At 37.7% G+C, this 26561-nt stretch overlaps 3 protein-coding genes across 3 annotated transcripts in view; 1 reads left to right on the top strand and 2 right to left on the bottom strand.

The window, feature by feature from the left end:
* LOC133323236 (uncharacterized) overlaps positions 1 to 8050 on the top strand; it is a 35092-nt gene extending 27042 nt beyond the window's left edge. Inside the window, exons 3-5 of the mRNA XM_061532193.1 lie at positions 6305 to 6433; positions 7304 to 7424; positions 7508 to 8050. Of these exons, the coding sequence (XP_061388177.1) occupies positions 6305 to 6433; positions 7304 to 7424; positions 7508 to 8050 (793 nt within the window). The remainder of the gene's footprint in view (positions 1 to 6304; positions 6434 to 7303; positions 7425 to 7507) is intronic.
* LOC133323237 (protein phosphatase 1H) lies at positions 741 to 4625 on the bottom strand. Its single transcript, XM_061532194.1, has 3 exons — positions 3410 to 4625; positions 2594 to 3340; positions 741 to 817 (listed from the first exon to the last, which is right to left on the bottom strand). Exons 1-3 carry the CDS (start codon positions 4623 to 4625, stop codon positions 741 to 743), a joined length of 2040 nt encoding a protein of 679 aa, XP_061388178.1.
* A 4378-nt stretch (positions 8051 to 12428) lies between the features above and the next one.
* LOC133323235 (inactive rhomboid protein 1-like) lies at positions 12429 to 23444 on the bottom strand. Its single transcript, XM_061532192.1, has 6 exons — positions 22415 to 23444; positions 19252 to 22306; positions 18845 to 19186; positions 18524 to 18778; positions 12993 to 13250; positions 12429 to 12898 (listed from the first exon to the last, which is right to left on the bottom strand). The coding sequence occupies exons 1-6, from the start codon at positions 23377 to 23379 to the stop codon at positions 12494 to 12496; spliced, it is 5280 nt and encodes a 1759-aa protein (XP_061388176.1). The 5' UTR covers positions 23380 to 23444; the 3' UTR covers positions 12429 to 12493.
* Positions 23445 to 26561: the final 3117 nt, after the last annotated feature.

Here is a 26561-nt window from a genome sequence, read left to right on the forward strand (position 1 = left end):
TCTGTTTTTTTTTAATTATTTTTAATAAATTTGTTGTATGTTTATTATGTATGTATATGTTTGTAGTATTAAAGCATTTTACAGAAAAAATAATAATAGCAGCTAATTTTGGCTTTGAGGTTTCTCTGATTGCAGTTTTGTTTGCTTGCCATAATTATAAGTGTTGTTGTAAGGAAACCACATTTCTTCTTTTCATCTGATAAACAAAAGTCTTGTGGTTAAATTATTCTTATTTTTGTTTGCTTGCAATAAATTAATATAATAATAAAATTATAGGCATTGTTATGATAATTATTTTTAAAACTGGAATTTAGCTATTTCTTTGTTTTGTAGTCATCTTCGTCATCAGCATCATCATCTTCTTCGTTTCAGTTGTGGTAGTTTTATCATGGAAAGTCAAGAAGTCCTTTGAGAATTTTTTTTTAATATAAGCTAAATATTAAATGATTATTATTAATAATAATAGGATAATGACTATATAATAAAAATTAAATAGGCAAAATAAATGTACATATAGAAACACAGAAAAAATGGTAACATCACTGCTACTAATTTTTTTTATTGGTTTCATTTTTTGTTTGTTTATTGACGGCACTTTTCAAAACAACACTTTGCTGCTGTCCTTTTTAGCGTTATGTATATAAATATAATTATTTTTGTTGTTGTTTTGCTGTTCTACATAATAGCTAAACTATTTTAACGTCTAATGTTTGAAAATGATTTTTGTTGTATTTTAAATTTTAACGCTTATCTTTACGTTGATTTTTACGCTGTTTCGATTTGGATGGTGATGTGACACTCTTCTCGGGTGAGGAATCTGAAAAAAAGTCAAAATAATTAGAAAAAATGTATTTGTTTATATATACATAAAAAAACATAACCGTTACGAAAACTTATAAGGCGGTCAAACTGAAAAATTCATAGACATCTGTCAAGGAAATTGTCTCCATTTTAAATTTATTTCAACAAAAGGGGAATCTAGCCTTAATGCTAGATCGGTTCCTGAAACCACAATACATCAACTCCAACCAGGAATAGATTTATCGATAGTTTTTCCACCCTTGCCCACGATCATAAAAATAAATGAAACTACATATATAGGATGTCTATGTAGGGAAAATGTTACAATGCGGACCATTGTTTCCATTTGTTTCAACCATTTTCATAAAATCGGACGAAACTATATATGTGAGATATATCTCAATCTTGACCGATTCCAATAAATATAAATAAATTCCAATAAAACTTCACATATATCAATCTGGACCTAACCTGTAGTAACTTCAATACGCTATGCAAAATTTTGTCTAAATCGGACAAACATTGGCAGTATGGTTCACCATTTACATCAAATCGGACTAAATTATATATGGGAGCTATATCTAAACCTGAACCGATTCCAATAAAACTTCGCATACATAAATTTGGACTTAATTTAGTACGCTGTCCAAAAATTTTCTGCCAATCGGCCTAAATTTGACTATTTGGTACATCATTTACATAAAATCGGACGAAAATATATATGGCAGCTATATCTAAACCTGAACCGATTCCAACAATCCAGTATGCTGTGCAAAATTTTGACTCAATCGGACCAATATTGGGATTTTACATAAAATCGGACGAAACTATATATGCGTTCTATATATAAATCTGAACAAAACGTACATAAACTCATAGTTTAGTACTCTGTGTAAAATTTTGTCTCAATAGGACCAATATTGAGAGTATGGTGCTCAATTTACATAATATTGGACGAATTTATATATGGGAGTTATATCTAAATTTGAACCGATTATCTCCAATTTCAGTAGAGTTCGTCCTTGGGCCAAATAAGTGACATGTGCTAAATCTCATCCAAATCGGATCATAAATGTGACCTGTACTTTGTTCACAAGAATACATGGACTGACGGACGGACAGACAAACATTCATAAATCGACTCAGAAGGTGATTCTATGTATATTCTCTATCTTGTTTCCTTTTGCCAATATTCGTCATTAACTCTCGAGCTCTTCAAGCTCATTCGGTTCTTCTACAGGAGGAATATGAACAAATTCGCCAATATGCCACATGGTCTATGGAGATGAGTATGCCACATGATGTGCAGGTCGATGAGCATACCATTCCGGCTACCGATCTTTCTTTGTTTCCTGTTCTATATTCTTCTAGGTTCATTCTAAAACTAAATTGTATTCAAAAATAGTTATTTAATAATAAAACAATTATTTTTTAAAATTAAATTTACGATTTTGAAGAAGGTACTGCCGCGTATATAGATTTTATGTTGACAATTGTCTATTATATTAACATCACATTTTATAGAAAATTTTCCCAAGTACAACATTTTTTTTTTCTTTCAAGGACTATTTCCAAATTATTCTTCTAATTCCTCATATAATACATTTAAATTTGTTTATTGCGAGAAGTCTTACATATAGTTTTAATTCTTGAAGTTTTGTAACTAGCTTTCAACAGTTCGATTCTTGATATTGAATTTGAGAATTTAAACAAACAATTGTAATTTCTAAAAGTTCATAAAGTAATTAAAATATAAATATATAATTTTATTTAATTAACTATTTCAATTTACCATTCTCATCTTGTGTTGTTGATTCATTGTTACTGTTGATCGTTTCCACCTCCCTCTTATCGGCTGCGTTTTCATTCGCCACCGCAGTTTCTGTTGATGAATTTGAATCTTCTGGCTTATCACCATCCACAGCCTTTGTTGCTGATGTCTGATTTTCTATTGTGCTTTGTTGTTCCGATGCAATGAGGCTTTGTGTTTTATCAATTGTTGTTTCATTTCTCGCCACCATTTCTTTTTCTACACCTACTGCTGTCACCAGTGTTTTATCATCTTCCTCCGCCGCCTCCTCCTCATTAAGTACTGGTTCTATTTCAACTTGAGCCATTTCTTTAATGCCATTTACAAGACTTGCGATTTGTTCATTCGTTGCATCCTCTTTGGCCTCGACAGCTTGGGCTGCAGCTGCACGCTCACGTTCCAAACGTTCACGATATTCTCGCAAACATTTTTGTTCCCATTCTATGTGTTCTTTATAATACTGATAGACGGGTATCACAATCACAGATATATCATCAACAGTGGCGGCGGCTTTGCTATCGGCCAAACGCCAGTGGCCATAGTCGTTGATTTTGCCACGTGCCTTGGCAACCAGCTCCTGAGCAACCATTGTATAACGATGTTTTTCGGTTGGATATTTGTGTAGAGTTTGGAAAACGGTACGAGCTACAGCCTCGTTTTCGGAAACATCCCATAGGCCATCGGTGGCCATGACCAAAATGCCATAATCACCATCTTCATTTTGTTCTTCTGTAATGATAGAGAGCGAGAGATAATGAGTGATCCTAAAAGTATGCAATATTTTCTGTGTGAGCTTACCTGGAATGGTTACAATTTTTGTGAGATCTCTGTACTTAACTTCCGGCTGTGCAGTAAGGAATGGTTTAATTAATGTTCCAGTGGCAATGGCCAATAGATCGTGATCACCAAATCCCCGTGTCACTCCAAGTGTTCCCAAAAGCCGCGAACGTTTACCTTCCCCCGTTACCACGGGCATTTTTAAGTCTTCTCGTGTCAATGTCTTGTATGTCCATCCCTTCATGGTGCCCTGGCGACACAGGATCCGCTGACCTAAATCACGTTCATGGGGACGTTTGGCATACTCCATGGCAGTATAGAATTTACCCATTAAATGTGGTTTATATTGAGCTACACCCAGTAGACGTGTGCGCTCCGTCTCTGGGGTGTGATCGAAGGAAAAGGGGACGGGAAAAGCTCCCTCCGAACCATCTGGTTGGGCTGGCATTTCCTCTTTGGGTAATACCTTGCGTTGACACAACACCGCTCGACTGTCGCCAGCATTTGCCACATACATTTTACCATTTATGAAAAGGGAGACGCAGGCTGTACAGCCACCAGCATCACGATAGCGATCCCTATCTTGGGCTATTAATGAATCCATGTGGACGAAGGCCGATTCCAGGGCCCCCATAATTAGTTCATCTTTGGAGACGGTTCTTTGAAAATGGCTGGGGTGGGGAAAGGAGTTTACCGATTGTGTTGTGGCATTAACTTTGGGGTCTTCCATGCCCTCACGTGGCAGTAGCAACTCAATGCAGTCAACCAATTTCTCATGTAAAATATGATGGAATTGATGGGAGGCAGCCAAGGCTGCTCCATATCCGGCATGACCATCAAATATACCAAAATAGGTGTAGGGCAAGTCGGGGTATTGATGGGTGGGATCGGATAAAATTTGTCGGCAAAATGCTCCTTGATCCTCATTCCATTCGGATTTGCCGGAGTTAACACATTCCGCATATCCCGTACCCCAGGGCAAAATGCTGATATCTCGCGGCACAATTATCGGCCGTACATTGTGATCGGCAGAGGCCTTCAACTCGTCGGGTGTTAAGAGCTGCAAGAAAGGTGGGCGGGAATAGGCAAATTTATCCTGTAACTGTTGTTGGTGTAGCATTCGCTGATGGTATGCGGAACTACCCCTAACCAAATGTTCATGGCTGGTGGAGGATAATGCCGGCATATCCGGAGCTATGACCGTTGCCAAAAAACGACTTTTAATATTGGCAAACATGCTGCTGCTGATTGGATGGGTGGAACACCAATTTACTTAACTCTGCTGATGGCGATACTTCGAAAATCACACACAGGCGCAACGAAACACACATAGACATACGTCGTCAGTGCTGAACAAAACAGATGTCAATCGTGTTTTGTATTTCTTTGTTTTGATATTTCTATTTATTCTTTGTTGCCAATCACACCAACCAAAACATTGTTGTCACCTTAGAACTTTGCTGCTTCTATCCACTGGCTGACCAACCAACCCAGCGATTGACTGGCCTGACTAACTGGTGGTGTGAAAAATGACGTATTGAATATTGGCGCTGCTGCAGCTCAACACCAAATGAAAAGAAACAAGAATGGTTGGTTGGAGAGGGTATGTCGTTATCGTCGTCGTTAACGTTTCACCGGGAGGGAGGAATGTTAGCCGCTACTACAAAACTTCGTCGACGTCAACGTTGTTGTTGTTGTTCTTGGCTTTAGTCACAGACACCTCGAATAAGATTTTTATCATCTATTTCATTTGTTTAACTTATTATTCTTTTCCACTGGCCACGTAAACAATTTTTTCGTTGCTTTTAGTTAACGTTATTAACTCTGTTTACTTTTTCCATTTAATAGTTTTTTGGAGGGCTTTACAATAGAAAAAATCCAATAAGAAATGAATATTTTATCTTGTGGCCGTTGTTGTTGTTTTCCTTCTTCTTTTTTTTGTTGACGGCTAAGAAAATCAATATTTCTCTTTGCTTAATATTTACATGTTAATTTTTATGGTATTTCTTTAATTTGTATTGCTATTTCTTAACACTATTAATAATTTAGTTTAATCTGTTTAATAAATATTGTTTTTTTTATTTTAGAATGTGTGATATATATTTTTTCTTCTTTATCAAATCTTGATTTCTTTTGCAATGAACTAACTTTTTTCCGTTCTGTCTGTCCTCTCTATTAACTTTGCAATGCTATGTGTAAGCAACTGTGCATGATAGGGAGAAAAAAACAGAGAGTACCATTTTATTTCAACCATGTTCTCATGCAAACTTAATGTCGTGTAGTTAGTGAAGCTACGTAACGTAAAGCTATTTAATTGGTGTTGTAGCTACGTTTAAAGGGATTTTTTAAAAAAAATGTTTATATTTGTCGTTGTAATAAACAAAAATCGATATAGGCGTATAATTTTTTTTAATTTAATATAAAATATATTTAAATTTAATATATATTCTATTTCAAATAACTGTCTCTTGAGAGTATAACTAGTGACGTATCGTAACGCATTACTTTGACAATAGTGACTAATACTATAATACCAAACGAAATCGTTGGCAAAAATTTTTTTTTTATTATTAAACAAATATTAATAACACATTTTTCTATATGAATGAGGAAGTTAATATAAGTAAATAAAATCTTGAAAAATATTATTTTTTCATATTATTACTGAATTATTTTTTGGAAAGTAAAATTTAATACTGAATAAAAAAAAAACAATTTGGTGGTCATTAAAATCGTAGGAGTTTTATTTTTTTAACTATTCTGCTAAGATAAATTTTAATTTATTTTACTTTTTTCTACTTTTAGAGTTCTATATATAATAATAATTTTGTATATCAAGTAACTTATATATTTAAGTAAATATTTTGTTTTAATTCTGTTATATTTTAAAGGAAATTTTTATTTTCTTTCTTGCAGATCCAAAAATGCTGAATTGCAGGACATCATCATTAAGTCAAATGCAAATGGCTTGGCCTTGGACCCAGAGAAAATTGATCAGTATATGAAGGCAATGTCAATGGCTGGAAGTGAAAAGGTTTGTGAAATATATTTTTAAAAATTTCCGCCCCTATTGGTTCTTAAAATAAGTTTTTTTTAAATCCAAATCAAATCCACCCCTCAGTTGGTTGTTGAAAAATTATTTTTTTAAAAATCCAAATCAAATCCACGCCTCAGTTGGTTGTTGAAAAATTATTTTTTTAAAAATCCAAAATCAAATCCACAGTTGGTTTTGAAAAAAATATTTTTTAAAAATTTAAATCAAATCAAAATATTTTTTTAAAATCCACGCCTCTGTTGTCTCTAGAAAAAATATTTTTTTAAAATCCACGCCTCTGTTGTCTCTAGAAAAAATATTTTTTTAATAATCCATAAAAATATATTTTGAAAATCCACGCCTCTGTTGGTTCTTGAAAAAATATATTTTGAAAATCCACGCCTCTGTTGGTTCTTGAAAAAATATATTTTGAAAATCCACGCCTCTGTTGGTTCTTGAAAAAATATATTTTGAAAATCCACGCCTCTGTTGGTTCTTTGGGAAAATATTTTTTTAAAATCCACGCCTCTGTTGTCTCTAGAAAAAATATTTTTTAAAAATCCACGCCTCTGTTGGTTGTTGAAAAAATATTTTTTAGAAATCCAAATCAAATCCACGCCTCTGTTGTCTCTAGAAAAAATATTTTTTTAAAATCCAAATCAAATCCACGCCTCAGTTGGTTGTTGAAAAAATATTTTTTAAAAATTTAAATCAAATCCACGCCCCTGTTGGCTTTAGAAAAATATTTTTTAAATATCTACGCCTCTGTTGGTCCTTAAAAAAATATTTTATTAAAAACCACGTCTTTATTGACTCTTAAAAAATTATATTTTTTAAAAAATTTTAACACATTTTTCTTCTAAATTTTTATTACAGGAAACCAATGACAAATTGGCTGCCATGTGGATGTATGCTGCTGCCCAAAATGGTACAATGGGTACACCAAAACCCAAAATGGCCCCCAATGGAAGACCTGTTATGTTGATACCAGCATCTGGAAGCGTAAGATAAACAAATAATCTTTAATATATACCACTTTGAAACATTTTCTAATTATTTTCCCTTCTCTTCCCCGCACACAAAAGATGACACCATCTATGGTACCACAACCAATGCTACCACCACCCGCAATGGCTCCAACTATGGCACCAGCTCCCGCATATCGTGGCGGTATGACTTTACCCATGATGAGAACTGCTTCGATGCCCATCATCTATGGACCACCACCAGCCCTTTATGCTGCAAGTATGCCCGCCCCTAGTATGACCGGAACTTATCGTACACAACGCAGTACAAAATCAATTGATGCGCGTAAGAAACGTCGTGCTGCTGGACAAATTTTACGTTCGGGTAAATCTGATGCCAATCGTCGTCAACGTCGTAAATCTGATGCTGATGTCATTGATGGCAACCCATCGTTTCAATATACCGGTTTAGATCGTGCTATAGCTGATAATTTTTTGGCTCGTCAGGAACAACAGACACATGTGGGACATAATGACTATTCGTCATCGTCTGGTGCTAGTGACACATATGGACAAACGACAATGATGAATGGCGGTGGTGGTAATGGTCCTTCGAGAGCATCGTCAAAAACGAAAATAGTTTGTCGTGATGTTGTTATGTAAGGTGGCGGGTGAGATGCAACTTCGATCCCCATTTTTTTAGGGTATTTAGTTTTATAGTTACTTATATAGGGATACATATTAATATATAATCTATAATAATCTATCTATTGTATATAGTTTTTAAGCTTCCAAAAAGCAACAACATTATAAAAAATAAACTAATCTATTCAAGATTTATCAAGGATATATATTTTTTATAACCTTCTAATATTAATATTGAAATATGTATTTCTTTAACTACATATATCATACATATATTAAAATTATTAATACTTTAAATACTAAATCAAAACAACTATGTATATTTATATAAAATTATTACAAATATTAAATGAAAAATATAATAATCAAACTAAATGAATTTCAATATTATTTAATAAATCCAAATTTATTTTACAAATAAATAAATAAATGAAAAATATAATAATCAAACTAAATGAATTGAAAAAAATATTATTTAATAAATCCACGCCTGTTTTGGTCCTTGAAAAAAATATTCTTTGATAAATCCACGCCTGTTTTGGTCCTTGAAAAAAATATTCTTTAATAAATCCACGCCTGTTTTGGTACTTGAAAAAATATTCTCTAATAAATCCACGCCTGTTTTGGTCCTTGAAAAAAATATTCTTTAATAAATCCAGGCCTGTTTTGGAACCATGAAAAAAACATTCTTTAATAAATCCAAGCCTGTTTTGGCCCTTGAAAAATATTTTTTAATGAATCCACGCCTGTTTTACTTACTTAGCTGGCTTGTGACAGAACTTTCGTTCCATAAGCCGAGCTTAAAAAAGATTTTCATGCGCGTCGGTCAGTTTTTCCAATTTGAAAGACCATATTCGGTAATGTTATGTTCCACTTGATCTTTCAGTCTTATTCGTGGCCTTCCCCTTCTGCGTAAACCATCGGCTGGTTCGCTTTTATATGCCTTCTGGGCTGGAGCATCTTCATCCATTCTCACAACATGACCTAGCCAACGTAGTATTAGCAGCTCAATACGTCTAACAATGTCGAAGTCCGAGAATAGCTGGTACAACTCATGGTTCATTCGACGAGGATATTTACCGTCAACGCAGATCGGCCCATAAATCTTTCGGAGAATTTTTCTCTCAAACACTCCAAGAGCTGCCTCATGGTTCATTCGACGGTGATATTCACCGTCAACACAGATCGGCCCATTGATCTTTCGGAGAATTTTTCTCAAAGAGTTGCCTCATTTGCTTGCGCAAGTACCCATGCTTCAGATCCATATAACAGCGTCTTGTGGAGTGTGAATTTGGTCTGGCGGGAGGTGGCCTTGCTTTTGAGTACCATCTGTTGGCCATCACTATCCTTCTCCGATTTTCAAAACTGATGTCATTCGTTTTATTTATGTGCGTACCAAATTACATAAAATCTTTTACTACCTCAGAACGGTAGTTCTCAAGTTCCACAGTTAGTCCGAGTCTACTGGACGTCTTGAGCGTTGATACCAACAGCTTGATCATCTCGCCGTTTACTGCCAGACCCACTTTGGCAGACTTCTTCTCAATTTGTTCAAAGGTGGTTATTACGCTCTCAATGTTCAACACATTATGTCGATGTCATCGGCGTAGGCGAGTAACATGTGTTGTTTGGTGTACAGAGTGCCATTTCTGATCAATTTTGCCTCTCGAATGACCTTTTCCAACAGGATGTTAAAAAGGTCACACGACAAACTGTCACCTTGTCTGAATCATCGTTCGATATTAAAGGGCTCCGAGAGGTCCTTTCCGACTTTAACTGCTGATCTTGTGTCAGTTAAAGTTATCCTGCATAGCCGTATTAATTTTGCAGGAATTTTGCAGGCTTTATACACCTCTGAACAGATAAGGGCTGTCGAATGCGGCTTTAAAGTCGACGAATAGGTGGAATGTGTCGATGTGTTTTTCGTGGGTTTTTTTTCCAAGATTTTGTGCAGAGTGAAAATCTGGTTGATGTGTTTTCCAGGATATGGTGCAGAGTGAAAATCTGATCAATGGTGGATTTGCCAGGTCTGAAGCCGCATTGGTATGGTCCAATAATGTCATTGACCATTGGCTTCAGTCGTTCACACAGTACGCTGGATAGCACTTTATATGCGATGGGAAAGAGACTTATTCTCTATAGTTGGCACATATCATCTTGTCTCCTTTTTTTGTGCACGGGACACAGGATGCTGAGGTTCCAATCATTGGGCATGCATTCCTCTAGCCAAATTGTACTAATCAGCTGGTGAATGCTCCTTACCAGCATCTGACCACCAGTCTTGAATAGTTCGGCTTGTAACCCATCGGCTCCTGCTGCTTTATTGTTCTTGAGCCGATTAATTGCTTTTATGACCTCATCTTGGCTAGGTGGTATACACTCTATACCATCATCTCTGATTGGTTCTGGGTATCTTCTTCACCGCCACTATTTGACACCAGAAGTTTTTTGTCTGTATCTGTCACCAGGTTTCCTTACTTATCTCTCAAAGCCTTCGGTTTGGTATTTTACCCGTTGGTAGAATTTTCGGACTTCATTCTGACTCCTGTACATCTCGATTTGATCACGTTCACGTTTTTCTTGTTCTTTCTTATTTTTTCTGAAAATACGTTTCTCCTCTTTCCTTTTCTCCCGATAGTTCTCCATCGCATTACGTGTTGCTACTGTCGGCAGGGTTGCCCTATACGCTGCGTTTTTAATATCAGTAGCATTACGACACTCCTGATCGTACCACGGATTTCTTGATGGTGGTGTTTGGTACCCAAGTGTTGCTTTTGCTGAAGTTTGTAAGGAGTGGGTAATTCTCTGCCATTGTGCTTCTATATTATTATCGGGGTGCTTTCGTCAAGCAGTTGGGTAAGTTGAGCGGAGTACGCTTCTGCTATCTGTTGTGTTTGCAGCTTTTCGACGTCAAATTTCCATGTTACATTAGATCGCACCTTTGCTGCTACATTAACACGGGTACGTATCTTGGCTGCCACAATGTAATTGTCCGAATCGATATTCGCTCCTCGGATCGATCGGACGTCTAGAACACTGGATGAATGCCTTTCATCTATCACACCATGATCGATTTGATTCTCGTTGTTCGATCGGGAGAAATCCTTGTGTATATCGAGATGCTTGAATCTGGTGCTGCTAACTACCATGTTGTTTGCTGCCGCGAAGTCAATGAACCTCATGCCGTTGTCTGATGTTTCTTCATGGAGGCTGAATTTTCCGACGATGGGGCCAAAGATTTTTCCCTTCAGATTTTTGCATTAAAATCTCCTACCAGAATTTTAATGTCATGGCCAGGGCAACGATCATATGCTGTTTCTAGGCGCTCGTAAAATATGTCTTTGGTCTGTTCATCTTTATCTTCGGTCGGAGCATGGGCGCAAATGAGATTGATGTAGAAGAACTTCGCTTTTATACGGATTATAGCAATTCGCTCATCTACTGGAGTGAATCAGGAGAAGAGGTCTTTTTCCTCCTGTTAACCATAAATCATGTCTCGTTTCATTGCAGCTATAATACAGGGCGTAATCATCTGATTTACTTACGCCAGTTCTTTTCCATCACATTTCCTGTAAGGCAATAATATCGGATTTGTACTTCTTGAGTACATCCACCAAAGCGAACACTGCGAACGTTCCAATGCAGATTCGCAGATCGTGGTCCTTTATACGTTTGCGGGGGTCGTCAACATTAGGGGGTATGGTTTAGTTTTCTTTGTTTGCTTTTTCATAGTAGGTTGGATTTTCTGAGAGCGGGAAACAAACCCAACGCCTCAACCCGCTTTTTTATAATTCTTATTGGTGAACTCGCGCACATATTAGCTCACTATTTCATCGGGTGATGAAAATAGGTACCCCAGGTGGCACCACGGGGAGGTCAGTGTCCACAATTGAGATGAAAGAGGGACCAAGATAAGCCTGGACTTCGCCATGTTAAAGCCAATTAGAGCCGTTGCTTGGTATCTATCATCCCCACGCCTGTTTTGGTCCCTGAAAAAATATTCTTTAATAAATCCGCACTTCTTGAAATAAAACATTTGTTATTGTATATTTTTTTATATTTATTTATAATAATTTTTATTTATTCTTAATTATTTTGACAAATATTTTTTTTTGGTTTTTTGTTGTTTTTGTTTTTCTTCTTATTCTTGTTGTTGTTTGATAGAAATGGTGAATTGTCACACCCGCGTTTACCTATACGTGTGATGTATTTGTTTTTTATTATTATATTTATCTCATTAATTTTAAATTTATTTGTTTTTGTTGTTTTTTTCTCTTAAATTTATTATATAGTATTATTAATTATTATATAATATATAATAACTAAATTAAGTTTGAACAAAAGAGGTTGGAAAAAATTACACACAAAAAGTGTTGTTGAACGTAATCGATTCGAATGGAAAAAAAAGAGTGCGCGCGCTCTCTCCTATCTGTTGTCAAATTCACCATTGGGCATTCTTCGTTACTGGATGTAGGGTGCCAGGGTTGCCGTCGCCACGGCGGCAACATTATTAATTATTATATCATCGGATTGATGGTGGTAGTGATACTGCGGCTGTTGCTGATGCATAAATGACTGACGATTATAATTATTATTGTTGTTGTTATTATTGTTATTGTTGCTGTTTGAAATGCCTGTGCGCATAATATCAGTTGTGCTAATGCCCGGCGAACCCATGCCGCCGTTGCCAGTTCCAACGCCGCCGCCGCCAACACCACTACCGCCCGTAGCACCATTGTTAAAACTATTCGTGAGCACCTCTCCAAAACTTAGCTTGGTTAATTCAGTGGGGAACATATAGAAAATTAATAACATTGTGGCATAAACGAATACATGGAATATAATACAAAACCATATTAAATTTATCTGTGAAAGAGACAGAGAGAGAGAGAGAGATAAGGAAAAGAGAAAAAAAATCATTAACATCTGCTAAATTTTAATTTCAAATATCGAATGTTACCTTTGATTTACGCCGATATTTGGTGACACTAACGAATGGTACTAAAGCTATCGTTAGAATTATACCGCTGAATATACCCGCAAAAATACCGGCAAAATTCAGCTGCCATGGCAGCGTTCCAATAGCGAGGAGTATGGCGCCCATAAACATCAATTTGAACAGGGCCACATGTGGTTTATGTAGATGTTGCCAATGCGATAATATTAATAGTACCATCAGTGATGCTATAACACCCGATAACGATGCTAGTGGACCCACCTATAAAACAAATATCAAGATAAATACAAAATTGTAGTATGAAAATTATTATGGAAAATAATGGGTTTAAAAAGGACTATATTGTATTAGCAATGGAAATCTGACTACTAATTTCAGTTTTACGCGAGATTGTGTTTTTTAGCCAAATATGATATTCGAAGTCGATTCAAGTAATGATAGTACTAGCATAAGTAGATGCAGTAGAAAGGAGCTTTAGGTACAGAATTTTATCATTAAATAAATACTTGCTTTTGGATTTGCCACTCCATGTGGTGCTACTGCGTCTCAAATGAAATTAATAGGTTTTTAATTGAATTTTTTAAAATGAAATTTAAAATTTCAAAATCTTGAAATATTGTAAAACCCATATCCAGAGTCACTTATAAAAGGACGCAAACCAGATGTGGAATTTCTGGAAGCCTTCTAAAATTCTGGAAACTAGAAATATATAGACTTGTCGCCGATTTCGAAATATGAACAATATACTAGGTATTTAAAATTTACGGAATATTATTAACCTATCAAAATCTACAAAAATCCAACGTGCGGATGCTATGCAATAATGTTGAAAAGAAGAGTTCTTATCCATCCAAAAGTGGACTTACTTTTAAAATTTTCACACTCACTTTGAGACAAAAATTCTTTGTTATTCCGTCTATACCATAGAGGAAGGCATATGTTAATAAAGGAAACAGCACGTCAGCAAGGGCTTAGGTTAGGATATGTGGTTAATCAAATTTGGATCTAACAGTTATAGAATTAAAATCCAAGACAAAGATACATTAAATGTTGAATAAATGCAGTCACATTATAAACCATTTATAAGCAGAACAACTATTTTAGTTTCAGAACCAGTTCCTAACATCTTGACATGTTTAATGATACCATGTTTCCGTCCGATTGGATCATGTTAAACAGAATAAATAAATATGTATATAATAAATTAATGAGAATCTGAAATACAATCCGGAGGAAGAAGGTGTAAAATGCTTTCTGTTGTTTACAATATATCAAATACCAGCATTTTGAAGTTTAACCCTTTGTGGCCCAATGTTGCCCACAGGCAACAAAATGTTTTAGAGCTTTTATTTAATATATAGCTAGTAGATAAATATTCTTTGGATTTCATATGTCAAGACCTGATTATGGACGACACAAATCAAAAGAAAAATCTAAAAAATTCAAATTTTTGGTTATGTTATGAGCTTTTCAATATAGAGAAGAGGACAAAAAATGTGTACAGTACTAATTTGTGTATACAGTCCAAATTATTTAAATCGCTTCGTATTCGAAATGTACGAATTCTGTCATAAGAATTATTTTTGATTCTAATAGAACAGAATATAGAGAAAAATCGAAAATGATTTTTTCGTCGATTTTTCATATGGTTTTCTTGATATTGGGCTTTTATTTTTTAGAAATAATGTACTGTATCTCCCGAATGCGAGGATGTAGCGATGTAAAATTTTGTCCATATCCTATCTAGGATAGTTTCATTAAATCTGTGAACAGAAAATTGTTCTATGATTACGGAAAAAAATTCGGGGCTCAAAGGGTTAAATAGAACATGACGCCCAACATAAATTCGCACATTTTGAAAAAATAAACATTGCTGAACACCATCGCAATAGAACAAAGGCTTCAAATCCTCTGATTACTGTGATCAGACAGATCAGACTTTAAACTTCACCGAATTAAAATAATAATAGAAGTGGTTCGGTCATAGTTAAAGGCCTTGGAATGCCATCATTCATATATAGCAAATATATTTTTAAAATGAATAATTCTGCATAAACTTACAAGTAAAAAAGTGTCAGTCGGTGTTGCCGACAAATATGTAATTGATACATTGCAATTTTTGAAAATATTGAAATTTTTACCACTTGTGGGGGATGTACCAGAAGTAGTAGCAATGATCTGAACTTGTTAAAGATAAAAGGTCGTACAATGTTTGGTTCAAATTGGATAGTCCGTTCGCATGATATTATAAAATCAATTTAGCACAATTTTTACCAGAGGGAATGGACCGATATTTCCCATATTCGAACTTGAACTAAATTTGGTAGAAGTTTGGATGAAATCGGTTATTCGCTTCGAGAGCTATAGTATGCACCAGCCGGCCAGACAGACGGACAGTTGTAAATCGACTCCAAATTGTCTGAAACGGATTTGGCCCTAAGAAACAAGATATCTAAAAAGAATATTTTGATGAGGCACATGTTTGCCGTATCAAAGTGTATAAACCCTCACTAGCCATAAGGCTGAGGATGGTGTGAAGACAATTGATAATGATGTGACAACAATTTTCGTCATATAAATTTTATTTTCATTTGAACTTATGTAGTTTATCTATCAGAAATACAAATTGAACTTATGTAGTTTATCTATCACAAATACAAATGGATGGACATGGCGCCCAACAAAAATACAATCAACTTATACGTAAAATTTGGAAACACGACAATTTCGGCTACAAAATCCTTTTGAGAGGTATTGTGTTGTCACAGATAACTGACTTTTTCATATAGATAATTACCATATTATCAGCTGATACAATCACGAGGTAATTATAACCTATCTCTTAATATTATTACATCATTCGTCCGGGCCGAACTTTTTATTTAAGCTCTGAAAAAATATTGTTCCAAAATACACACACACTCAGGTGGAAAAACTGCGATTTTTATTTATTAGAAATCCGATATACCAAATTATAGCCACTTCAATGAGAGTATTCGGTTAACAACTTAATAATACCGAAAAGGAGGAGGGGTCTTTATGTGGTGGCTATATGGACAATTTTCTTCAATATTGTCTTCTACTCTCCAATATCCCAAATTACAGCCACTACAATGGGAAAATAGGTCTAAGTCTTCAAATTACTGGCAATGTCAAAGCATGGACATATGTAAATAATTTCCGGCATATATGTATGTTAGCCTTCAGGAATCCCTTACCAAAACATAAACCGTATTTGATAATTTTTGGTATGAAGTTTTGACATCCCTGGAGAAACTGAGCCAATTTGTTTAAAAAACCTATAATACCTTTATATGGGGGTTACCCGGAAACTTGGGCTAGTTTTGATTGATTTTGATAGGGATATTTTTTACTCAAATCAGAATTCAAAACTCCCCAAAAATTGCTGGTACGTTTTAACAGGGTTTGCCGTTATCAATGCCCCAAAAGCTTAAAAATACCGAATAATTGGTTATATGGCTCAATGGGGACCACCCTAAAAACTGGATCAATATTGATAATATTTCGTAGAATGAACACAGAAAATTATATTTGATTAGATTAAAAAGGGTGCCGCAAATACCTAAAATATCGAATATTTGGGCGTGTAGGGCGCATTTCAAAATATTATTAAGTTACCTCTAAAGTATATATATATATATATATATGTGTGTAAAACACTTTTAAATTCTTGCTAATTAACACACTCATACAGCTCCAAAAACAATTTGAATAATTTGAATCCTCTTCAATGATAATTCTGTGAATTTCCATGATGGGTGGGCAATGCGTATACATAATACAATATTAAGGATACGCACGACTATCTTAATTCTGGTATAAGTATAGAATAATGGGGTTGCCAGGCTGACTGGATTGTTTAGTTTTAAGCTAAACTTAATTTGTCCAGTCAAATTCAATGAAATTGGTTGTAATTTGGCATTTTGGGTTCTCATTAGGTATTAAATTCGGCATTATTCGAAATTTTGCTGATTTTAGACACTTTTTCAACCATAAATAGAGAAACAAAAATTTCATACTGTTTTGATTTTAAACACTGCTAAGATATAAAATAATTAATATTTGTCTATATATTTCATATTTTTTAATATTTGATTTTCAATATCTGATTTCACATTTGTTATCAGTATTCATAATGAAATGGATCATTTCACGATGAAATGGATCATTTCGTACTCCAAGGAAACCAATTATTACAATTATCTTCAGATGATCTGCTTTGATCGGTATCCAATAAATCATGACAAAATTATAAACTTCATGTAGTGATCTGATCAGCAAAAGTCATCACACCAGAACTCAAAAAATTGACCTATGGCGAATTAGTTCTCAGGTTTCACATACCAACTAATTTCATATAAAAAATATTTTTTGGTATTTATCGTCATCATATTTACAAGAAGACTTTACAGTTTTTTAGACATTTCACATTTTCTATCGACACCTTTCGGCTCTTCTACAAAGATATAAACCTAAAGGTCTTCTATAAAACCAGTAAGAGAAATAGTAAAGTCGGACTGGGCTGACTATATTATACCCTTCACCACTTTGGGTATTTCATGTCAATGGTCTCTCAATGAACGAATTGATGAACATTTCATACACAGGCCTATCTGCAACTTATGTGGGAGCTATATCTAAATCTAAACCTATTTTTACCCAATTTCACTAGGGTCCGCCTTTGGCCAAATGAGTGGCCTATTCCAAATTGTTATTCAATTTGGATCATAATTGCGACCTGTACTTTGTTTACAATTTAACGTGGAATGTAATTCTATGTATATTCTCAAAAGGAACCATGTGTCTGCACAAAGACATAATACACTGTACCACAGTGTGGTGAAGGATAAAAAATTTAAAAATGCAATCCTGCGGGTAAAAATGCTATTCAAACTATAACTCTGTGCAGAAAGATTTTGTGAAGTGGAAAATTTCATATGGGATGAAAGCGCTTGGCGAGTATTTTAAGAGCCGATGAAGACAAATTTGACATAGGTAAAGTTTTTGAGTTATGGCGTTATGTATTTTTTGCTTGTTATTTTAATGTTGCGCAAAGGAAAAGCTCAATATCTTTATTTTGAGACGACATGTCTCCAGCCAATATTTATTTTTTATCTCAAGTTTTTGTGCATATTTTTCGATCTCGAAATATTCCTCAAAAGATTTTTGATAAGGTCCTAAATAACAAGAAATCGGCATTCGTATGTTTCCAACGTCCTTTTCCACGCTCACACGATCTCTTTGGAAACTTTCGAATACATTTCATATTATGAAGAAATATCATAATTTATTCGCAGTATACAGATCCAGACCTCAAAATTGTTTAATATATTTTTTCAAGCGATTTGCCCTCTTGGTGTTTAATAAACTTTTATCTCTATGTGCTCGATTTTAGAAGACAGTTTAAAAAAAATATTCAGGAGCCCTACACATCGCTTTCAACCTTTACAGTTCCCATTTTCGTACAATAACTTTAAAATAAACCAAAATAATAAAAACAATTAATAATTTACCTCTGGTTTATATGGCATTAAGACGGCACTTGTCAAATTGCCAGCTAGTCCCGAACCTATATACAAGATGGCCGTTCGGACGGGTCCAATTAAACGCTCCAAATCGGCCAAGAACACATGTTGAAATATCACGGTTATCATTAAATGCAAAATGCCAGCGTGCATACACAGCGATGTAAAGAGGCGATAAAATTGATCGGGAACTTCGACATTTACAAATGGGAACATGCCGCAGACATTGTTCAAGCATGAGATCTGAAAGAGAGAGATAGACACAATATGATTAAACCCCTTAGAGCTATAAAGTATCCTGAGACTCACCTGTGAGCAAAGTGATGCCTCTTCGTGAAAATAACCATTTACAAAATCACAATATTCCCGTGTCGTTATGCGGCATTCACCATATATACCCGCACAGCAGGGATGACCAATGACCTCGCACACCATATGTTCGGCGGTGTGATCTTTGAAACGAAAACGTTGCGAGAATGAATTCGTTTTACGGCATATTGGCCATTTAGTAATGTCATCGGGCCATTCATATGGAGCTATGGAGGCGGGTGCATCACAATATTTGGGATCCAGACCGCATACAGAGCCCGAAATGCGACCGCCTGGCCCCGATTCACCGGGTGACCATTTCTTCCAAGTTGATATGGATTTCTGTAAAAATGAAATAAAAAAAAATAATATAGGAAGAAAAAATAAGTGGATCTTTGAATTCTTACCGTTGGAAACAGCCCCCTCACTGAACAGTCTGCCTGTGAACTTTGTACACAACCCGAATCGTCATTCCTTATACAACAGGCCGTCTCACGCTCCTGACGTCGGGTCTTCATCATTACATCTATAATTTTTACATCACGCCGCATACACGTGGCAAACTTGGCACCCATATGCACCAAATCCTGATTACGCGGTCCTATCCATATGTTGCGCTGCTCCGTATGCTGCACCGTTTGTAAACTGAGGCTGGTGACCAATACCTGGCCTGTGCGCTGTTCCACCCCAAAGCCAATCGGCCCAATGCCATAGCACAGTAGCGATAAAAATAATACGATAATTTGTACAGTATTAATCCAATAGGTGAAAAAGGGCCTATGATCGGTACGATCATCGAGATCATTAACACAGAATAGTTTTATTTTTTGCGCCATCGGACGACGGGAGTTCTCCAGAACACCATCAAGTATTTGTGATGAAATGCGATTGGCACGAATGCCGGGTATTTGGGGTTGTTGCTGAACCGCCTGTTGTGGCGAGTTGTCTTGATCCTGTACGGAGCCATGTAAAACCACAGCCTGTTGCAGATTGGCCGCTTCGTTGTGATTAACGCTGGTACTGTTGTTGGTGGTACGCCAACCCTGTTGGGCGCCATTGAATATTTGCGGTCCAGCGGTAGAGCGTGCTGCCGCCGTCGCCGCATTTCCATTAGGATTGTTACTGTTGGCCGGTGTGCCAGCGGCACCCGATGTGGAAGAGCCGTTGTTTGCCGTGTTGTTGGCATCCATGCCGGATGGTGAATCGAAGAAGACCTCGTCGTTCAGGGCTGCAACACCCTCATAGATTTCATTGTTTGCCCCGGCAGTGCCATCCAAATTCTGGACATTCTGTACATGAGCGGGAGCAAAACTGCGTGACCATTGGCGCCGTTGGCGGAAATCCATTTGCCGCTTGTTGAGGGCATTGACCAAATAGCTACAGCCTGAAACCAGCATAGACATAACGGATGGTTTGCGTTCCACATGATCGCCCGCTCGGAAGTCTATATTGTAGTAGGGATGGTGGAAATGATCCCGCTGATAGTGGCCGCGGCGCCTTAACACACCTCCACTGCCACCGGAACCAACACTGTCGTTGCCATTGCTGGTGTCATCATCATCGGCTGTGTCGGGCAGAATGTCAGGCCTCTCCGAGGCATGATGATGCGAATGGTTGTGCGAGTGGTTGTGATGGTGATGATGTTGTTGCTGCTGCTGACCCGCCTGTGCATGCTGCTGGTGGTGATAGTGATTGTGTGAATGTTGGGCGCCATTATTGAAACCAGAACAATGGGAATTTTGATTGGCACCACCGGCCGCGGAGCCATTGTTGTCCAGCGCACAGCCTTCAGGTATTTCAGCGGTTTCGGTTTTCAGTGTGCCAAAACGTCGTATGGCCAGACGACGTTGTCGACCCTGCCACAGGGCAAAATCTTCAACCTCGGTGGTAAGTTCAAGGCCGAAGAATCGCATAACCTCACGACGCATATATTCGGTGAATCGTTTTTTACACGAGTAGCGCTGTTGTTGTTGCTGCTGCTGTTGATTTATTGTGCTGAGAGCGGCGGCTGAGGCTTGGCCCTGAGGTTGTGTGGCCGGTGCAGCCTGTATTTGTAGCTGTGGCTGCTGAGCAAGTTGTACGGATGGTTGGGGATTTGCTTGCATGGCCTGGGCCTGAGGTTGAGGCTGATAGGTGCGCATGGCTGAGGGTACCATATAATGTTGTTCCATTGATGAGGCCTGGGCCTGTTGAGGCGACTGTTGCTGCTGTTGTTGTAACTGTAGCTGAAGCTGTTGTTGTTGCTGCTGCTGTTGTTGCTGGAACTGCTGCTGATTTTGATATTCCGCATTGATGATCTGCTGGGCCTGCTGCATCATTTGATTGGTACTCGATTTCAGTTGACTGTACATTTGCTCTGCCATCAGATCCTGTTGCTGTTGCTGCTGCTGTTGTTTCTTTTGGGTATTGAGCATGCGATTGACAAGCGGTTGTTGTCCCGGCGCCATAACATTACCGCCGACTCCGGTACCGCTGGCATTGGGCGGCGTTAGAGGTGTTAAGTGGTTCATTTCATTGGTGATGTTGCTGCTGTTGTTGGTGGTGGTCGTGTTGGCGGCATTGGTGGGTGTTAATGATGACATGTTCGCCAGCTGTTGTTCCAAATATCTTTGATTGTTGCCGGCAGTGTTTGTGCTACTGAGGGAACCACTGGAACTTGGTCCCGCCGCTGCAGCCCCTGCCAATGGTGTCGTTGGCATCAATTGAGGTACTGGACTAATGGGACCAGTTGTCTGTGTGGTCTGATGAACACCTGTGGTGCGTCGCACTGTCTTGCAGTGTAAACAGGTGGCGGCGGAGGTTGTCGAACTCCCCACAGCCGTTGAACTTAATACCAAACCGGTTGTGCTTCCCGTGGCTGCTGAACTTGACTCGTCTTTCCGCAGGCCACTGGTGGCACAAAGTCCCGCCACCGCTGCTGAGGCTACATCACTGACATTCTGTGACATTGTGGCACTTAGCGTAGAAGACATTTCCTGCATATCGTTCATAAGCGAACAGATACCAGTGCCGCTGGCCATACTGCGCTGATTGCTACCATAGACGGGTGGCGGTAGCTGAGATCGTGCCACGGTACTGGTAATATTCAGACTACTCTGGGGAGAACTGACACAGCCCACGGCGGTAATGGTGGCCACCATATGCGGTTGATTCACCACGCTACACTGGGTGGTCATCATACTGAAGGTCTTGTTGTAGGTGTGGGCTGCCGCCATTATACCCTGACCACCCTCACCACCACTTATCAAATGATGATGCACCACCGGAGAATCTTTGCCCGGTAGTTTAGAACCTCCAATTGCCGTGGGTCCACCATATTGGCTACTTCGTATTCGGGGCGATGAAGCGTAATGTTCTTTCGTTTGGTTTAGGCTGGACAGAGGTTGCAGTTCGCCACCGCTGCCAGCGATCTGCTGCTCGGATGAACAACATTTTAAATTTCGATTGCGATATGGCAGTGTACTGGGTGAAGACGAGGATTGAGGTCCACATTTCGTTGTGGTTACAGCCGATGGACCACCTGCATATTGTTGTTGATGCTGCTGTTGCAACATCTGTTGTTGTTGTTGCTGTTGATGTTGTGTCGAGGAGGCTTGTGGCTTACTGTAATGTCCATGCGAATGATGATCGGCAACGTAGAGCTCATGTGGTGGTGGTGGGGTGGGTACGTAACGTTTGACCGGTGTATGGGCCGACGAGGCCAAATAGCTGTAGGTATCGCTCGGCACCAACGATGTAGGGCAATTTTTCAAATAATGACTCGATGAGTTACTCATAAAGCGTCCCGTTTGGTTTGGCACCCCAGGCGCAGCTACAGTGGCATTTGTGTTCGAGGAGGATGAGGAGGAGGCATTGGAACCGGTATTCAAATCACGATAACGATGATGTTCGCCATTCAGACGATAACGGCTGGTGTTGGGCGATGCAGAACGTTGCAGGTTCTGCATTGTCTGTCCCGCGCCACCATATTTCAGTCCATGATGGCTGACACGTTGCAATGAGGCGTTCATTGGTCCACAGGCAATAGCTGATGCCCCTACCGATGATGAACAGCTACCCAAACCTCCGGTTGATATTGACGAGTTCGAGGTGGAAGATGACAACGTTTGTTGGTGGTGGTGGTGCTGCGACTGTTGTTGTGGGTGGTGATGGTGATGATGATGTGCGGGCTGCAAATGATCATCACCGGGGTGGCCATCACTGTGACCACTGGGTGGTGAGACCACACATGTTCCATCAATAAATCGATCACTGTTGGGCGCCGGTGAGGGTGGTGGCAAACTGCAGGCCAACGAGTCATCGTAACGTTCTATCGGTTGCAGACTTAGTTTGACATGGGGTGGTGGATGTTGTTGTTGCTGTTGTGAATGATGTTGTTGATGATGCTGTTGGTGCTGCTGCTGTTGTTGTTGCTGTTGATGTGTGTGCGAGTGATGTAGGTACAATTCATTGGGATGTGGGCTAAAATGTCCCGGTGATATTTCAGTACCACAGTCGGAGGTTATATCCGAACTGCATTGTAATGTGTTGCCCATCAATTGTTGCTGATAGCTAAGGGATGATTTTCGGCGCAGTGTTGTACTGCTGCCCACACAACTGGAGGCAGAGGCAGCAGCAGAGCCATTGTTGCCACCACCACCACTACTACTGAGCGACAACTGTGTCATGTGTGGTGGCAGGACGCTACTGCTGCTACCACGTCGATTCATAACCGATGACAGATGTTGGTGTTGATGTTGGTGGTGTTGTTGCTGCGCCTGTTGTTGGCTGTGATGGTGATGCGATGACTGTTGCTGCTGCTGCAACTGCATTTGCATCTGTGAGTGTTGTTGTTGTTGCTGCTGCTGGTGATGGTGCTGATGATGTTGATGCATATGCTGATGATGCATCTGTTGTTGTTGTTGCTGCTGCTGTTGTTGTTGGCCATTGTTGTGCGAATGCCCATGACCATGTGATGATGAATGCATTTGATTGTGATGATGATCCGTTTCACAGCTACCAATATTCGAGCACAATTGATTGGCTTTTGGCGAAAGCATATTTTGCATGGTCGTTAATATTCTGGAAAATTGGAAAAAAATAGAATGGAAATTATTATAAATTATGAAGAGAAACAGTTGGGAGAAGTCCTTTGTGGTAATATTAGCTAATATATAATTCTATACAGAGGAAAATAAATTCTGAAGCCATTATATTCAAAAGAGTTTGGATGAGGTCAAAGTTGGACATAGCAACGTGGAGCACAATCTTGACTGGGATATAAACCTTGTTTTGGAACAGGTTTAAAAATTGGGAGTCACAATATCCCTGATAATTCTAAATTTTATTTATCAGCGAAAAAGAAATAAATCTTATTATAATTAAAACCTCTTCCTGAAAATTGTAGAATTTTAAATATTTTAGAAATATTACAAAGATTTTTTTTAATTTTGTGAGAAAACTATTTCAAACAGTGCGATGTCGCCAACAAAGAAATACGAACTGGTAAAACGGATTATTATCATTTAATTCTCAAATTACTTTCTTTTCTACAATACACATGCTTCTTAACTGCCTCAGCTATGAATCATGGAAAATCCACATCAATTAGGAATTTCCAATTATTGGAAAAATTCTCAGAATAAACACAATTCGCTACATGGACATATTATTTCTGTAGATGTGTTGTTGTTGTGTGTAAAGTAAACTATTATAACGACTAGTTGAATATATTGATTTTGTGATTTGTTTAAAGATGCTAATATCTGTCTCCAATAACGATCAACGATACTAAGACTCGTAGTACAATTAAAACAACTTATATCCTCATTACTTCAGAACTTTTAATATAATCGAAGACTACAACCCCAAACTACAGGGGATGTTTCTACTGTAATTACCTCGTCATCAATATAACGAGGTTGTTGGAATAATATATATTTATACGATTATAATATGCAAATTACGGCGATAGATATATTAGGTTGGGGAAAAAGAAAACCGTTATTTTTATATAAACTACAGGATTTTATTTAACATGCTTCGGATTGTCGAATTTTTTATCATTAAAGAAATTTTGCAATACAAGAAAAAGATGATAATCGCTTGGTGCCATGTCCGGACTGCATGGATTCATTCAAACTTCCCAACCAAGCTCCCGAAGTTTCTGGCGAGTCACTGTAGATGTGTGTGGCATAGCGTTATGCTGGTGGAACACGACACCTCTCCTGTTGGCCAATTCTGGTCAATTGCTATCTTCAAAAGGTCCAGTTGTTGACAATAGAGATCAGAATTTAGCGTTTGGCCATATGAAAGCAACTCATAATAAATAATCCCCAAATGCATAGCAGAACCTTCCTGGCCGTTATTCCTGGTTTGACCACCGTTTGAGGTGCTTCACCGTTGTTTGACCACCATCGTTTTCACCATTCGTTTAAGAAATGGATCTAACTCATTCCGTTTGGCCAAGGCTTCGCAGATGGGAATTCGATCCATCCTATTTTTTCCGTTAATTGGTGTGGCACCCAAACATCGAGCATCTTTTTGAACCCAGCTTTGTGTAAATGATTTAAAACAGATTTATGGTAGATTTTTGCTCCTGGGCGATGTTACGACTGCTAATATACTGGACAACTTCGATCATTACTCCGATTTTATCGACAATTTCGTCGACAGGCCTAATGGATTTCTTTTTCCCCAACCTAATATAATTTATGTAGTACTTTTTGAGATTTTGGTTATTCAGAGATCTTTGTGATTAGGTTCTCACAACAAGATAGTTCGAACAAGCGACATGTCAATCCGAAATTAAAACAACATGCAGCAACTAGAAAAATAATTGCTAATACGCCTAACAGTCCAAAACATCCCATAGTGGAGAATCCAAAAAAGCAACAGGAAGAAAAGCTTATTGGTGGACTCTTCAAAGGTATTATTATTCATATTGTACTTATTACACTATGAGTATCCTTTATAGGGTTCCATTACGTATGTGTTACTAACGAAAATTGAGCCCTTTAAAATTAATGTCATTGAATATGAAAAAAGTAATAACTGAATTCAAAATCAAAATATGTATATATTTTTAGAATAACTAGGGCAGCATGATTTAAAGTTGTTGGAGTCTTTTATGTATTAATCCGCTTGATCGACCAGAGGCATCTCTAAAATTCGATGAAAAATATTGTTCTGTGAACGAACTTCTCAAATAGTTTGTATTCGGGTCTGACACAATAAAGGTGCCTGACTTCGTGGTTAACAAGACATTTGCAGAAGAAGTCAGGCACCAACGAACTTCTCATTGAGGTGGTATCGCTGGTAACGTATGTACTTCAATTTATTGTTTACAAAAACAACAAACTGGACTTAAGCCTGAATATTTTGCAATAACAAAATACAAATGGTATCCCAAATAACCCGCCAACACTACTGGTATAAATAATCTTTGAATTGTTACTCAAATAGTTCTGAATTCGGATGAGATTTTAGATATTAGTCAAATCTTCCACTTTAAATACAGTCACGCCTTAATGGCAATGAATGAATGGCAATAAATAATAAGGGTGGGCAGGGCATACAATAACATGAACCATTAATCAATGTCTACAATATTGGTCATGTCAGAGACGTTTAATCGAACTTGAAAAAGAATTAATTCGAAAACTTTCTACATGCTATTCTTACGCTTTGAAGTACTCTTTATATAAGTCTGAGTCGGAGTCGAGTTAAAAAAATTCGA

The sequence above is a fragment of the Musca vetustissima genome, unplaced genomic scaffold (assembly GCF_032173495.1).
Source record: "Musca vetustissima isolate MV318-11 ecotype Yass unplaced genomic scaffold, APGP_CSIRO_Mvet_v1 utg2556, whole genome shotgun sequence".
NCBI classification, from domain to species: domain Eukaryota; kingdom Metazoa; phylum Arthropoda; class Insecta; order Diptera; family Muscidae; genus Musca; species Musca vetustissima.